This window comes from Ipomoea nil, unplaced genomic scaffold (genome assembly GCF_001879475.1).
Source record: "Ipomoea nil cultivar Tokyo-kokei standard unplaced genomic scaffold, Asagao_1.1 scaffold1407, whole genome shotgun sequence".
Lineage (NCBI taxonomy): Eukaryota > Viridiplantae > Streptophyta > Magnoliopsida > Solanales > Convolvulaceae > Ipomoea > Ipomoea nil.
This window is the reverse complement of record NW_017617835.1, coordinates 6,387,958-6,403,999: the sequence shown is the minus strand read 5'-3', so window position 1 is coordinate 6,403,999 and position 16,042 is coordinate 6,387,958. Positions and strand designations below refer to the sequence as shown.

At 49.5% G+C, this 16,042-nt stretch overlaps 2 protein-coding genes across 4 annotated transcripts; one reads left to right on the top strand and one right to left on the bottom strand.

Annotated features, from left to right (window-relative positions):
* Positions 1-828: 828 nt before the first annotated feature.
* On the top strand, positions 829-1,685 carry LOC109186565 (putative non-specific lipid-transfer protein 14). Its single transcript, XM_019336602.1, has 2 exons — positions 829-1,326; positions 1,448-1,685. The coding sequence occupies exons 1-2, from the start codon at positions 920-922 to the stop codon at positions 1,455-1,457; spliced, it is 417 nt and encodes a 138-aa protein (XP_019192147.1). The 5' UTR covers positions 829-919; the 3' UTR covers positions 1,458-1,685.
* A 154-nt stretch (positions 1,686-1,839) lies between these two features.
* LOC109186564 (protein IQ-DOMAIN 14-like) lies at positions 1,840-5,502 on the bottom strand. 3 transcript variants are annotated; one of them, XM_019336599.1, is made up of 4 exons: positions 4,895-5,491; positions 3,249-3,449; positions 3,078-3,152; positions 1,840-2,733 (listed from the first exon to the last, which is right to left on the bottom strand). In XM_019336599.1, the coding sequence occupies exons 1-4, from the start codon at positions 5,321-5,323 to the stop codon at positions 2,041-2,043; spliced, it is 1,398 nt and encodes a 465-aa protein (XP_019192144.1). In that variant the 5' UTR covers positions 5,324-5,491; the 3' UTR covers positions 1,840-2,040. The 3 variants fall into 3 exon arrangements, with proteins under 3 accessions (XP_019192144.1, XP_019192145.1, XP_019192146.1); XM_019336600.1 differs by having other exon boundaries at positions 4,913-5,487; XM_019336601.1 differs by lacking the exon at positions 3,078-3,152 and having other exon boundaries at positions 4,895-5,502.
* Between the last annotated feature and the right edge of the window lie 10,540 nt (positions 5,503-16,042).

The window sequence follows — 16,042 nt, the reverse complement described above, 5'->3', positions numbered from 1 at the left end:
ACAATGTAATAGGCGTTATTAGCTTTTTGGGTTTCAATAGGTTGAGAAAGTATATGAACAGATACTACAATGTAATAGAGCTAGTAGCATTCAAAAAAATTAGATTAATTAAGGGTTTGTTTGCAAACCCGTTTAGAAGTCTTTTTTGTTTTCTTTTTCGTGGTTAGGTATTAAAAAATTAAAGTTAAAATCAATTTGGTCGATAAAAAATTAGTTTAATTTGGCGAAAAATGTCTTCTTAATTAAATTTTTTTGTTGAAAAATATTTTCTAAATTCCTTATTTTTTATATTTATCTTCTCTCTCGCTCATTTATTTTCAAGTTAGTTTTCACATTATTATTATTATCATCACCCCCCTACACCACCACTAACCCGTACCATCACCACCATACCACAAATAATTTTTCTTGAAAAACATTTTCTAAAATTTCAAATCCACCCTAATATTAATTTGAGGCAAACTTTAATTTAATTTGGTGCCCCATGCATGGGAGGGCAGCCTCAAACCCCTTGGCTTCATACGTTAGGTTCAAATTAAACAATACAATCATAAAATTAGGAATTGAATATATAAAATACATTCTTGAATTTGTATTTGTACGTACGTAGGTGTAGGGCAGGCGGCGTGCATGGAGAGCATCATCTAATCACGCAGAGTGAATGAATTTGGCACACACTCAACATTGTAAACCAAACTTGGCACATACTATACATTCAATAATAATGCATGGTAGCTAGCTATAAAGAAGCTAGGTAGCTACATATATATATGGATGGCAATATAGATGAGACTAAAAAGGTATAATATATATAATTATATATATATATTATTATTCCAATTAACAGTATATATATAATATATATATATCCTGTATTATTATAATGTTGTAATAATAATAATAATAATAATAATATATAATGAAGATAGTGAAATTGGAGGAGATAGTGAGTTTGAAATATTGTGGTTCAGTGGCGGTGATGATGATGGTGATATTATTATCAACAAGCAGGCGGAGAATTGGGGTGGAATCGTCGTCAGAGCAGCAAGGAGGGATAGACTGTGCAACGGTGAAGGCACTAGTATCAGCTTGTTCGAGCTTCGTGATGTACGGATCGCCGGACCCCATCCCTGGTTCTCCTTGCTGCGTCGCCATGCTCAGCCTCAGCAACCTCGCTGACTCCACCGACAACCGCCAGATCGTGTGCAGATGCGTCATGGACCTCATCACCACTTACAACCCCAACGCCACTTCCATTGCCACACTCCCCGGCTTCTGCGGTGTCTCTCTTGGCTTCATAATTGATCCCAACACTGACTGCGAATAGTAAGCAATTCAAGCCACTACCATACTTTTATATATATTAATTTCCATCTTTTCCATTCCGTTATATTATTAATTATTATTTATATATATTTTTTCATTCCCTTCAATTCATTGGGTGCAGTATTGGATGAACAATATAATCATCTTCCTTAGCTTCTTTCAACATGCATGAATTGCGGGGCTAGCTAGCTGCTGCTTAATTGCATGCTTTCAAGAACCACTTTGCTCGCTGTATGCATGTGTACCCAGGCCAGATCGATCCAATACATATATACAAATTAATTAAATCATCATATGTATTGTACTATTGTATCCTTACCTAATGAATTAATGCCAACAATTAATCATATGTAAGTTAATTGTCTTGCAAGTTGCAACAACAACGTATGTATTGTTAACAATACAAAATTAATGTGCTGCGTGCAAAATCATTTCCTACACCCGGCTGGCCTACAATTCCATTTTGCATGCATGCATGCATGTGCCATAATCAAACATTTTTTACAAGCAACGTAACAGTCAAGTCAGTAGCCAAAAACTAACATTTCCACTCAAGTCATTAAACAACATTCCGACAAGTATTTTTCTCACTTTACAGAATGAATACACATAAGAATGCATGTAATGTGGACAAGTTTTTTGAGTGTACCAGACAGCTTTAATTTATTGTTCAATTCGTTCTCAATTATGGACTATCATCTTCCGATCCATGCATCATATGCGTCCAGACCCTGTGTATGCTTTGCCCCTGAAGCTACCACGTAAACTCCAGCTCTTCTCTGAATTTGTGTCTGTATCATAAAGACCATTAATCCACTTCAGCTGCATTCTTTGCCTCGGTGCACTATGGGACCTAACTTTAGCCGATGAAGACTCTGTATTAGCCATGTAGTTCGGGAAGTCACTGAACAAGCTTCGAGTGCACTCGCTCCTGTTAGGAGTAAAGGGTCCCCTTTGACTTCTGCTACTACTCCCAGGTTTAGAAGAAGAAGAACGGATACCTGGGCTGTGCTCAACCATCCACTTGCCTTCCTGATCCATTTCTTTCCCAAACTTTACTGATTGTGAAGATGAGACTTCTCCTGATGATAGACTAACATTTGGCTTCTTCATATTACTTGAATGCCTTGACGACATAGAATTTAAGGTTCTAAATCCTACACCATTGTCATTCCATGCTGAACTATGAGAGGTTCTTTCACTCCCTTTGGGGTTTACACGAGGCTTCCAAGTGTCTATCTCCAGTATCTTGTCAGTCTTCTCATCATCATCACCTCCCATATTAAGATTGGAATCTGCATAATTGTTCCTCGCGTAATCTTCCATCCACCGATCTAGCCACTTTGACCCTAAATCCATTCTTCCCCTGCTCATGGTCTCATTTTTGTTTGATTTTGAGTAAAATCTCTGCATTAACACCAACATAAATGTCATCAATATGCATTAATTCATCAAACCAAATTATCAAATTACTAATAAAAATTTGAAAAAAAAATTAATCATGTAAAATTAAAGCAAAAAATAAAATAAAATGTTAGCTTTTATCCAATGATTGACTTGGGAAACTATGAGTGAAGGATTAATTTGGGGTTGAAGGATACACAGATGAAAATAAAGCTCAAATCAATGTTGATGCCATGACTTCAGAATTGCCTCCATAGTCCGTCCACACGGACCACACATCACTTTTTTTTTAAGGACACAACAAAAAGATTCATATTACAGATCAAATTTTAACAGAGGATGACTACCTTTTGGTTTGTTCCATGATTATTACTCGAGTAACGCAGTTGAGAGTCATATTTATTAAGAGATGATGAAATACCCTGCAGATAATTGGTAACAAAGTATAGTTACTACTTGCAAAACAATGCAATGCCCTCAAGATTGTGTGGCCATTGACACACCATGCATGTACTTACTTGGCAATGGATCTTTGAGGCTTTAATACCAGAATGAGAGTATTCAGATACCACAGATCGATTTGCACAGGCGCGAGCCTGTATTCGAGCCATTGCTTGCATGCGACGGAGCATATCTGCACTTTGCTTCCGGACTATGCGACCTCGCACTAGAGCTTGAAGTTTCACCAGTCCTTTTAATGCTCTCAGTGCCCTCCTAGCCTACAAATGCCCTTAGATAAATAATGGCCAAATGGTTTCATGCTGTCATATTTAACTCAGAACCCTTAATGGTGGAAGGCTGGCCGCCCTTGAAAGCCTAATTACAAACCATTATGGAATATGGAAGCAGACTAAAGCTAGGATGTCAAAATAAAGGAAGCAGTAGGGCCATAGGAAATATACCAAGTAGAAAACAATTACCAGAATAGCAGGAAACTGCACATCATGCTTGAAAAAACTAATGTGAAAAAATGATGACCTACTCAACCACCTACTATTAACATTTGCTGCATCAATTAATCAATTGCTAAGCCCACAAATTTTCACAGCTGCAAGCAAGTAATTTAGTAGCTTAGGTACAAGCAACCATAAACTAACATTAGCATTCCAAGTTCCAACTAAGTGGTGGGAGTAGATTCTCTCTCTATAAATCAGTTAGCAACTACGTACTATACTCTGGATTATGAGAATAAAAAGCCATCAACTAACTAATCTAGAACTCGTGTAATTGGTTAAATGTCCAGCTACGGCTCCGTGACCATAAACCCTAAAAGTTGAATTGTCTAACAGGCTTTAATTTGACATGATGCACAAGTCCAAAAGTATGTCTAGTGCTATTAAAAAAATGAAGATGAAGATTGAATTCTGTTGAAATGGGGTCTGATGACTGATGAGCTTCAACCACACATGTGATGTACCCATCAAGATATATTGTCTACAATAAAGATCTTCCTTTCAATCTTTCACACCATTGATTAATAATATAGTATACAATGACAGCCAATATACAAAATGTACATTTCCCAAAATGTCCTTGCTGTAATAATTGAATTGGAGCTAGCACTAGAGTACACCCAAAACATGAAAGAGACAGGGGCATGCAATGAGAGTACCCAGTAGTACTCTCTACACACTTGAGACAATGCACTAAACCATGTCAAGTGGTCAAAAAGCCAGACTTGAGAGCAGACTGCCAATTGAAGAAGTAAAATCCAGGAAAATAATAATAATGGTGAATCGAGCAAGCAAGAATTAGCCTCCATGGAACATTGAAACATATGGGGCATTGATGTGATGCAGAACCCCACAAGGATAGTGATGTAACGACAAAGAGCAATGGTGGAGATAAGAGGATCGAAAATTATTTCGCGTTGTGATTGCAATTGATCATACCACTTGTCCCCAAGCCCTGTCCACCCACCCCCGCCCTACGGCCGGCTTCTCACCGCCCCCCAAAGAAAATACTCACACCCTCTCCCCCTACACCAAGGAGACTGGATATACTAACAACTAACAAGAAGCTCTCGATCATTATATAACGCATAATGCTAAAAATCAAATCTTTTCATAGGGGAAAGGGGAATCGACCATAAAAGATAAAAACTTGGGTGGAAAGTTACGTTTTTTACTTGAATTAGAAGAAGCATATTAATATTAATTGTAACCGCATTGCGATTGCGTACCAGATAAGCTCGAAACTCGGACTGTATCTTAACTGCAGCCCATTCAAGGCGGCGATCAGAGCTGCTGCTTGGGGTGGCCCTATTCCCACTGGTCAACCTCACAACCTCCGCAGCAGCTTGAGCCGCCGCAAGAGCAGCCTCCGCCACCGCCGCAGTGGCAGCAGCAACCGCTATCGCATGCTTGTTGGCGTCTAAAGTAGCTTCGGGGTGCGGGTTGGGCGAGGCGCCATCAGTTCCGTAGCAGTGGGTCCCTTGGGAGACCCCACCGATGTTCTTGCCGAAGGTATTGGAAGACTTAGCAGAGAGAGTGGAGTTGGCGTTGTTTTTCTTCTCCTTAGTAGACGGCGAGGATCTGGAAGACGACTTTTTGGAGCCTAAAAGCGACCGAAACCATCTGCTGGCCTTACCCATCTATCATTGCATTGTAGATTTGATTTGAAGATCAGAAAAGAATGAATAACTACAGTACTTGAAAAGGAGATAGAGAGACAGCCGGAGATGAGAATTGAGGCGCGCTTATATATTATATATACTCTTTATATTACACCGTATAGTATACGGAAGAAAGAGTGGCTGTGCCACACTGCCACTGCCTGTGGTTGGGAACCGGGACCCGGAAGTTACATAAACGACGACTTTTGACAGCTTGTTGGTGTTAATTGAGTTTTTTTTTTTTTTTTTTTTTTTTTTTTAAATACTCGTGATTATTCAAAGAATCTAAGCCCCTATCACAAGAATCAAACTTAGTACCATTTATTTGAAATGGTAATCGAGATTGGTAGGGAATATTCTGACCGACATAATTTTTTCCCAGTTGGTGTGCCTTTGTCTTTTCTTCTTGTCTTTGCAGGTAACAGGTCGGACTTTTTGTGAAGAATCCGGTCGGGGTCCGACCGGGAGTTGCCCGAGCGGCAGTGTCGACCACCGAGCGGTAGCCCTTTGGCGAAAGAGCTGACAAAGGACACGTGGCGGCTCCTTGCGACGACAGACAGGGCACCCGGGAGGATGACACGTGGTGGCTACGTGGAGAGCATGCCGAACGACCAGATTTGTGTCTCCGGCGCAGCGGCTATAAATACCCACAGTAGCTACAGTGTGAGGGACTTTTGGACGATCGATAGGCTGTTGTTAGAGAATCCCGACCGCAGTCAGTCGGTACTCAGAGCAACCAAGTAGATTGTACTTAGGGCCTTCACCGGGATCAATAAAGATATTTACTTGCTTTAATTGGTCTCGTATTTGCTTAATTATTGCTTACGTGGTAATTAGCAGTATCATTTTGGCGCCGTCCGTGGGGACCCGTGCAACAAAGCAAACGTCTTGACGAGCACCCGGTCATTCATCAACAATGTATCCGTGGGCACAAAACCTCTTTGCCGACGACCAGGCGGATGCAGCAAGCTCATCCGACCACCAGGCGACACAACAACAAGGTCAGACGATGGATCTCAACCTCAATCTCTCACCACCACATCCATCCAACACATACCCGGCCGCCCAACAGCCGGTGAACTACATTCAACTGGGGTACCCAACACCCGGTCAGCCATATCCGCAACAGCCGATGATGTATCCCGGCCAATATCCATACCCGGTCCCACCTCAGCCGTACGGGTATTGGCCTGGCCAACCGATGTATTACACGCCCCCGGTTGGCTATTCACCATACACGCCTGCGTACACGGCTCCAGCCGCCGCCCCTCCAGTCTACCCGGCCGCACAAGTAGAGCCGCAGCATCAGCCCGCTTCCCGGGCTCGACGCTCGGCTCGTTCGCGGTTGGGGTCGGGGGGTGCTAATGCGATGGAGGCACCACGGCAGGCCCAGCAAGTAGCCGAGGTTCCCACCCGAGAGGAGGACCCCGAAGAAGTTGCCCGAGCGGTAGCTTTTGATCGTCTTCGACCAGAGATGCGGCAGCGTTTGGGGCCCCAAGACCCGAACCGCCAGCCGGAAGATGTACAGATGCAGGAAGCCAGCCAGGAGGCTTCATCCGGGCATAGCGGGTCGAGATCTCATCGACGACGACGCGCTCGGGACGCAGCCCAAGCTGCCCAAGCCGCCGAGCTCAACGAGACCCGAGGATTGCTCTACAACCTCCAGGCGGAATTTGCGCAATTCAGAAACGCGCACCCTGCAACACCCCCGGTCGACCAATCGACCTTACTCCGGACACCCTTTACGGCGGCAGTGATGGCTCAGCCTTACCCGTTTGACTTAAAGGTCTCCGAGGAGAAAAGTTATGATGGCCGTACGGACCCTGAGGTCCATGTCAATGACTTCTACGGCAATATGATGCTGAAGGGCGTATCAGACGCCGTAATGTGTAGGACTTTTTATTCCACGCTTACCGGTCGAGCGGCGGAATGGTTCCGAACGTTGCAGCCGGGCTCAATCGACAATTTTGATACCTTGGCGATCAAGTTCGTGAGGAAGTTCATCACCTCCAAGGTGGTGAAGAAGTCATATATGTACCTGGAGAAGGCCAAGCAGCTTGAAGGGCAGAGCTTGACCGATTTCCTTGTCAAATGGAAGGCGGCGGTCGGGGAGGTCGAGCCCATGGATGATGCGACCGCCACCCACATGCTACACATCTCCCTCCGGGCGGGTTATTTGTATCAAGATTTCATTCTCCACCCCCCGGCCACTTATGAGGAGGCCCTTCGAAGGGTCACAGATTATGTCAACGCCGGCGAGGCGAATGCCGTAAAGCGCTCGCAGGAGGTCGGGTCTTCGTCCCGTAAACCGGCCGGCCGGGCGGAACACCGATCGGGTGATGACCATCCCCGATCCCGCACCAGGCCTGGTGAGTTTACGGCCTTGAACCGATCCGCAGCGGATGCCATGCAGTACGCTCAGTCCTGCAATCTCATCAAACTCCCCCATCCCGATCGAGACGGCCCTGACAAGAGTAAGCATTGCGCTTACCATCGATGTGCCGGGCATGACACTGAGGAGTGTACCCACTTGCGCCAACTGTTGGAGGATTTGCTCAATCTTGGGAAATTGGACAAGTGTGTGGGGAAGAGAGTGGACACCAAGAGGAATACCGATCGGAGAGATTACCGGCGTTCCCATCATCGCTCCGATCGCTCTGATCGTGATGGACGCTCCGATCGATCAGGTCAGGACCGAAGAGACGATCGTCGTGATGACCGACGGGACCCTGACCCTCCGTCTAGCGGCCGACCAGCAGGAAAGCCGACCATCCACGTCATTTTTGGTGGATTGGAAGACGCTTCCCGACCGAGGAGTAATTGCCCGGTCGCCATAGTGGATTCTCGGGAGACCGGGAAGAGGCAAAAGATGGAGCCCATAACCTTCACCCTCGAAGATCAACCCAGCAGCGGTGACCATGGCATGGAGGCGCTCGTGGTCACGATTGATGTGAAAGGGACGGATGTCCAGAGGGTTATGGTGGACACTGGCAGCAGTGTGAACGTCCTTTATTTGGACGTGTTCGAGAAACTTGGACTTGACAGGAAGGAGCTGACTCCGGTCGGTGTACCACTGTCGTGTTTTACCGGGCTCTTGTGTACCCCGAGGGAAAAATAACGCTCCCGGTTGAGATCGGCACATCCCCAAAGTCGATCAAGACGGAGCTAGAGTTCGTTGTGGTCAACCTCCATTGCGTCCACAACATTATCTTGGGCCGACCCGCCATTATGAAGATCGGTGGAATAATTTCTATGCCCCACTTGTGCATGAAATTCCCCACCCCCAATGGGGTCGGCGTAGTCCGCGGCGACGTCCAATCCGCCCGGAAGTGTTACACTCGAGCCGTCAACAGACGCGACTCCGGTCAGTCTTCCCGGGTGAACACCATAGCCAAAGAAGAGGCTAAAGACCGGAAGGAACAACCCGAGCCTTCCGAGGAAATCGAAGAAGTTCCCCTGTTCGAGGACCGACCGGACAGGAAGATCAAAATTGGCCGGGCCCTCACCCCCGAGCTACGAGCAGAAATCTTGGCCATACTCCGGGAGTATGCCGATATCTTCGCGTGGGGGCCCGAAGACATGCCCGGGATCGATCGATCGGTAATTTGTCACAAGCTAGCCGTCGATCCCGCAGCAAAGCCGGTCGTACAGAAGACCCGGCACCTTTCTTCCGATCACCGCGAGTTTGTCAGGGAAGAAGTCAAGAAGATGGCGGCGATCGAGCACATCCGGCCGGTGATCTATCCCGAGTGGGTGGCCAACATTGTTCTTGTTCCGAAACCCCCAGCTTGGAGGATGTGCATAGACTTCACCGACCTCAACAAGGCCTGTCCGCTCGACCCGTATCCTTTACCGAGTATCCATCAGATGGTCGACGAGATGGCCGGGGCCGAGTTGATGAGCTTCATGGATGCATTCAAAGGATATCATCAGATAATGATGCACCATGAAGATGAGAGCAAGACAGCCTTCGTGACCCCGGACGGGCTGTATTGCTACCGAGTGATGCCGTTCGGCCTTCGCAACGCGGGAGCGACTTATCAGAGGATGGTCAATATGCTCTTCGCTGATCTACTAGGCCGAACGATGGAGGCCTACATTGATGATATGTTGGTCAAGAGTCGAGACCGATCCGACCACACTCGGGATCTCAGGGAGTGCTTCCAGATCATGAGGAAGTACCAGTTGCGGCTGAACCCGACCAAGTGCACATTTGCGGTTCAGACCGGCAAGTTCCTCGGCTACATGATGACCAAGAGGGGAATCGAGCCCAACCCGGCCAAAGTAAAAGCGATTCTGGACATGCAACCACCTTCTACCGTTCGGGAGGTCCAGCAATTGACCGGTCCGTTGGCAGCTCTCAGCCGGTTCCTCTCTAAGTTAGCCGAGCGCGCTTTACCTTTCTTCAAGGTATTGCGGAAAGTTAATGGATTCGTCTGGGACGAAGAATGCCGAGCGGCTTTTGATGAGCTGAAGGAGTATCTCATGTCACCAATCGTGCTCTCAAACCCCGAGCTCGGAGAAGAGCTAGACGTGTACCTCGCCGTCTCCGATCGTGCAGTAAGCGCAGTATTGTGCCGAACCGATCCAGAAGGGGTCCAGCGACCGGTGTACTATGTAAGCCACGCGCTACATGGTCCCGAGCTCCGGTACTCCCGGTTAGAAAATGTCGTTTACGCCTTGTACATTGCCGCGAAGAAGTTGGCTCCCTACTTCCAAGGTCGAGCAATTCGCGTGTTGACCGATCAGCCGATCGGCCCAGTCCTCCGAACTGCTTCATCATCCGGTCGCCTAGTCAAGTGGGCGTTAATGCTGACCCAGTACGCGATCGAATACCGACCAAGACCAGCCATTAAAGGTCAAGCCCTTGCTGATTTCTTGGTCGAGTGCAGCGCCCGGGATACCCGACCCCCTGAGGTTGCGGATCCCGAGACTGAGTGGTGGTCGTTGGCTACTGACGGGTCGAGTAGCAAGAAAGGAGCAGGAGGAGGAGTGGTGGTCACGAGCCCGGAAGGATTTAAAGTTTATTTTGCTCTTATGTATCAGTTCCATCCGACTAACAATGAAGCCGAGTACGAAGCCTTTGTCAATGGCTTACAGTGCGCTCGGGACTTGGGGGCTGAATACATTCGTGCTCAAACAGATTCCGCGCTCGTGGTCGGGTAGGTTCTCGGGGACTATGAAGTCAATGGTGAGCGTCTGCAACTATACCGAGACCTAGCCATGGAGAAGCTTGCTCAGTTTCGGGGGTATACCGTCCAGCATATATCCCGATTGGATAATGCCGACGCGGACATCTTGTCTAAGTTGGCTCAAGACGCCCCGGAACACATGTCAAAGATAGCTCGGATTCTGGTGATCCCGAGACATAGCATCCATCGCTTACCGGTCAATCCAATCCAACCGGTAGAAGACAGTTGGATCACCGATCTGAAGGAGTTCCTCGAGCACGGTCGACTTCCGGACGACCCCCAACGTGCTCGGAAAGCCATGCTTAGAGCCCCGAGGTTCCAAGTCTTGGACGGTCATCTTTACCGGCGATCGTACGGAGGCCCTCTTATGCGTTGTTTGACCGCATTTGAGGCCGATTTAGTTATGAAGGAATTGCATTCGGGAATATGTTCTTCACATCAAGGAGGCCGATCGCTAGCCCGTCGTATCATGCTGATCGGGTACTATTGGCCGTCCCTCCAGCTAGACTGCGAAAAGTTAGCTCGGGAATGTGAGACGTGCCAACTGTTTGCCCGGATGCCTGGACGACCGGCAACCTTCTATCAACCGGTCACGACTGCAATTCCCTTTGCTAGGTGGGGGGTAGACATCTTGGGCCCCTTCCCTCAGCTCTCTGGTCGGAGAAAGTTCGTAATTGTCGCCATCGATTACTTCTCCAAGTGGATAGAAGCCGAGCCCTTAGCCACGATCACCTCTCAGCAGTATGCTCGGTTCCTTTAGCGTAATGTGATTTCCCGCTTTGGTGTGCCCGTGCATCTCATTAGCGACAATGGCCGCCAATTTGTAAGCCAGTATTTCCAAAACTTCTTGGCCACTATCGGGACGACTCACGTCCGGTCGTCGGTGGCTTACCCGCAGGGGAATGGGCAGGTTGAAAATGCTAACCGGACGATTTTCGAAGGTCTAAAAAAGAAGCTACACTCGGCCGGTCGTAGTTGGGCCGATGAGTTGCCATATGTATTATGGACTTATCGGACGACCCCGAGAGAGGCTACCTTGGAGACCCCTTTCGCCCTGGTTTATGGAGCAGAAGCCCGACTCCCGATCAAGGCTTGGATCCCGACCGATCGAGAGAGAACTTATAACGCGGAGGAGAACGAACATGCGATGGTCGTGGATCTCGATGGGATTGAAGAGAAGAGAGAGCTAGCCGCTCGGCGTATGGCCGAGTATCAAAAGCGAGTCAAGAGTTCAAAGGACGTCCGGGTCAACCCTCGTTACTTTCAGGTGGGAGACTACGTTCTACGACGAAGGGAGGCCAGTCAACCTTTGGAAGGAGGGAAGCTAGCTCAAAATTGGGAAGGGCCGTACATCATCAGCGCTATCATACAGCCGGGGACATATCGACTGGAGTCAACAACCGGTCGGGTAATCGAGGGGTCTTGGAATTCCGAGCACCTCGTTATGTTTATGCACTAGCCTATATTTTGTAATTTTTGGACGAATTGGGGGCTCGACCTGCGAGTTAGTCCTGGTCGTCATTTGTAATTAAATATATTGCTGTAAATATTTATTCAACCGCCTGCGAGCGGGAAGGTTTAATGTATATACGATCGGTGATTGCTCGACCGTTTGCATACGGTGGCCCGATCGGTTATTTCCTTTACATTCATTGCACGCAGGTTCCTTCACATCGACCGGTCAAATGCGCTCCTCTTCGGCGGACATCAGGGTCACGCCACTGATCGGGAAAGCCAGAGCTCTCAGCACAATTCCCCGATCCGTCCAACTTCTTTCCACTATTGCACCCACTCGTGCCTTGAGGGCACAATAGTGTGGGGGCTGGGATGAAGGAAGTGTCAAAAGGCCCGTCGCTCGGGAAAATCCCGACCGTGGAGGCTTACCTATTTTCAAAATTTGGAAGTGTCGAAAGGCCCGTCGCTCGGGAAAATCCTAACCGTGGAGGCTTACCTATTTTCAAAATTTTGACAAGGCCTGGAGATCGGGTGAACCCGATCGGGTTGGCCAGTTTGACGTCGAAATCTCGGATGTACGACCGGGCCATAAGGCCATAAGGTCGGGTGTCGAACGAGTCGAGTAGTGCAGGACCGGGCCAAAAGACCACAAGGTCGAGCATTAAAGGTCGGCACACGCATGACTAAAAATAAAAGTGCGAAAAAAGAGAACGAGCACAACAAGTTGAACAAAAAACCAACTTCATTGATTAAAAAAGAGAGCGCCCGGTACAAATTTGGGACCGGGCTCCCGATCGAGGTCATTACAACAAGAAGTAAACCCTATCCTACTTCTTCGCGGCCTCGGCATCGCCTTTCTTCGGCAGCTCCGCTCCGCTTGGGGTGGCCACGGCTCCGCTAGCCTTAGTTTGCTCCTTTGGCTCGAAGGGTGCAGGCCCCGGGTCGGGTATGTTATCAGGGAGCGTAGTTAGGACCAGCTGAAGATCATCCCCTTCAAGGGCTTGCTCCATGATCTTCTTTGTCTGTTCGCGCATCTTCCGTTGGCCGGCTTTGTATGCCCACCGGCCAAACGTCCATACCAGCTTCTCCCCGATCTCGGTGCCCCGAACGGACCGGAGAAAACGAGTGCCCGACTCGTTGTCCCGGAAGAGGTGTCGGGCGAGTTCGTCCGGGTCGTTTTGACGAGCCTTCAGCTCGGCCACTTCCCCGACCGCCTGCTGGGCGACCTGCTCCGAGAGATCCCGCTCGGCTTTCACCTTCTTGAGCTCAGCCTCGAGGTCCCGGATCTCCTGTAATCGCCGGTTGGCGACCTTCTTCAGGGCCTCGGCTTCATTAGCCTGTAAGGCCCGTTGTTGAAGGAACTGGGCCGCTCGGGAGATCTGCAGTGCATAAAACGATCGAATTTTAGCCGAGTGGAGTTACTTAAAAGAAGGAAACGTGTTTACCTCAGCCAGGTCGTGGCCGATCTTCTCGGCTACCTGGCTCGGGGTCAGCTTTGTGACGTCCTCCTTGGCCGACCCGGCGTTCCCGATCCGGGCGAGGATCGAAGATCCGCCCTTGCTGCCCCCGCCTGAGGGACTTGGGCTGTGCTGCTCACGGCGCCGTTTCAAGGCCCCGGTCTCGGAGACATTCTTCTCCGTCGTCTTCTCCTTGCCCTTCCCGGCCACCACCCGGGTCACCAGGATCTCAGATGCGTCCACCACGTAGCCTTCAGCCGTGGTGACGGTCGATGCCCCTATGGGTCGGGCAACCAGGACCTCTTTTTCCCCAGCCGGCTTGGCCTGGGCTTTCTTCTTGCCCAGCGAAATCTTGACCACCGGGCGTAGTAGGATGTCTTCATCTCCAAAACCGGCCATCTCTGCAAATAAAAGAAAGGGTTAGATCAAGTTAGAAGCACGGTCGGGCTATTAGGGTCGGAAGAGGAGTTAATGTTGGACCTTTGCCCTTCCGTTTGCCCCGAGCGGGCATCCTTGCGATCGTCACGCCCCGGGGCTCGGGCTTGTATTTCTCAGGCAAGTCGTATACGGGCTCGGGCAAGTTGGCCGCCTCGAGGGACTTGGGCGTTTTGAAGATCCGGTATTCATAAACCTCGCCCGAGATCTTGGTAACGACGTCTATAAGGGCCTGAGTCTCGGTTGGGATGACTTGCTTTTGAAAGCGCTGACTCCAGACCCTCTCGACCGGGAGGATCCACGAATCGTATTTCACTGAGAAGATCCGGTTCTTCCACCCCCGGTTGTTCCCGGGCAGCCCCTCAATCGAGCACTTATCCGCTCGGGACTGGGTCATAAAAAATCCGCCCCCGTATGCGGCTGCCAACACCTTCACCTGGTAAACAAAATTGAACAGCTCCATGGTGCAGGCCAAGTTGTGCCGACTGCATATCTGGGGGAAGCACGCTATCATCCGGTGCGCGTTCAGGCAGATCTCTCCGGGCATAACCTGGTAGTAGCCCAAGAATGCGGTGAGGAGGCTTGAAAAGGGGAAAGTGATCGGGGCCATTAGTGAATCATAATGCATCCCGAGCCACTTCCCCCGGTGCCGCTCGATGATGTTCCCGAGCTGCCTGCTAGTGTCGAACTCGACCCGACCGGCAAGAGTTGCAGCGATTCTGCTTGCTTCTCCTTTTGTCAGCAAGCTCATCTGGCTTTCGACGCTCTCGCTGTTAAGGAATTCAAACCCGTCCCCGCTTGGCGCTGCCGGCCCGGCCGGGTCTTCCTCGACCGCTTCCGCGTCGTCTGCCCGGTGGCCTTCTTCGGGCTCAACCTGAGGATAATCCCCTATTACCCTCGTAGGCGTTCCCCTGGCGTCTTCAGCCGGGGAGTTCCGTCTGCTCGTGGACGTTTCTCCGTTCTCTTCGCTCGAGCTCCCCGACCCGCTGGAGCTCGACCCCGACGTCCCGGAGGAGCTCGACGACCTTTCCTGCTCTGGGACCCGCTCGGGGATTTGTCGTGGTCGTTGCTCGACTTCCGGGGAGTAGGACATGATGTCCACCTCCTCGCTGAGATGCTCGACTTCCTCGTCATAGTCCGCGATCGAGGCGTTTTGGCTGTCAGAGTCCGTCATTTCGATCTACCTAAAGGTCGGTCGGGTTAGTAGAGGATTCGAGACGTCCGGGACAGTTAGTTGCGACCTATCAGTTCTACGTATGAATGTAAATGCTAAGTGAGAGAGGGGGCTGAAAACTTACCGACTGAAGGTGCTTTGCGAAAAGAGTCTTGAAGTCTTTTGCTCGACTGCCTTGCTAAAGTGCTCTACTCGGGACTCTCTGAGGGTACCGATCGAAGCAGTAGGTTGGAGAAAGTTCAAATGGAGGCCTCAATGGCCTATTTATAGGAGAGCATTTAGGCGGGAAATGAGTCCACTTGCATGACACGACCCGCATTGATTCCGAGGCGACCGTTGCAGTCGTAGAGGCCGGCAGTGGCCGACACGTGGCGAGGGAAGGAATGACAGCTGGTCGGTCGGTTGGGTGGCCGACGGTTAGGCTTCTTCATCCCGTCCCGTTTTTGCCCGGACGGTCAAAAAGGCCCGGGCTGGGGGGGCTCTTGGTAGGGAATATCCCGACCGACATAATTTTCCCCCGGTTGGTGTGCCTTTGTCTTTTCTTCTTGTCTTTGCAGGTAACAGGTCGGGCTTCTTGTGAAGAACCCGGTCGGACCGTTGCCCGAGCGGCAGTGTCGACCACCGAGCGGTAGCCCTTTGGCGAAAGAGCTGACAAAGGACACGTGGCGGCTCCTTGCGACGACAGACAGGGCACCCGGGAGGATGACACGTGGTGGCTACGTGGAGAGCATGCCGAACGACCGGATTTGTGTCTCCGGCGCAGCGGCTTTAAATACCCACAGTAGCTACAGTGTGAGGGACTTTTGGACGATCGATAGGCTGTTGTTAGAGAATCCCGACCGCGGTCAGTCAGTACTCAGAGCAACCAAGTAGATTGTACTTAGGGCCTTCACCGGGATCAATAAAGATATTTACTTGCTTTAATTGGTCTCATATTTGCTTAATTATTGCTTACATGGTAATTAGCAGTATCAGAGATGTCATC

Excerpts from the sequence above, each read along its gene's own strand:
- LOC109186565 (XM_019336602.1), top strand. The coding sequence starts at position 920 with ATGAAGATAGTGAAATTGGAGGAGATAGTGAGTTTGAAATATTGTGGT.
- LOC109186564 (XM_019336599.1), bottom strand. The coding sequence starts at position 5,323 with ATGGGTAAGGCCAGCAGATGGTTTCGGTCGCTTTTAGGCTCCAAAAAG. Across the intron at positions 3,153-3,248 it reads CCTCAAAGATCCATTGCCAA|GGTATTTCATCATCTCTTAA; the intron begins GTAAGTACATGC and ends AATTATCTGCAG. Across the intron at positions 2,734-3,077 it reads ATCATGGAACAAACCAAAAG|AGATTTTACTCAAAATCAAA; the intron begins GTAGTCATCCTC and ends GTGTTAATGCAG.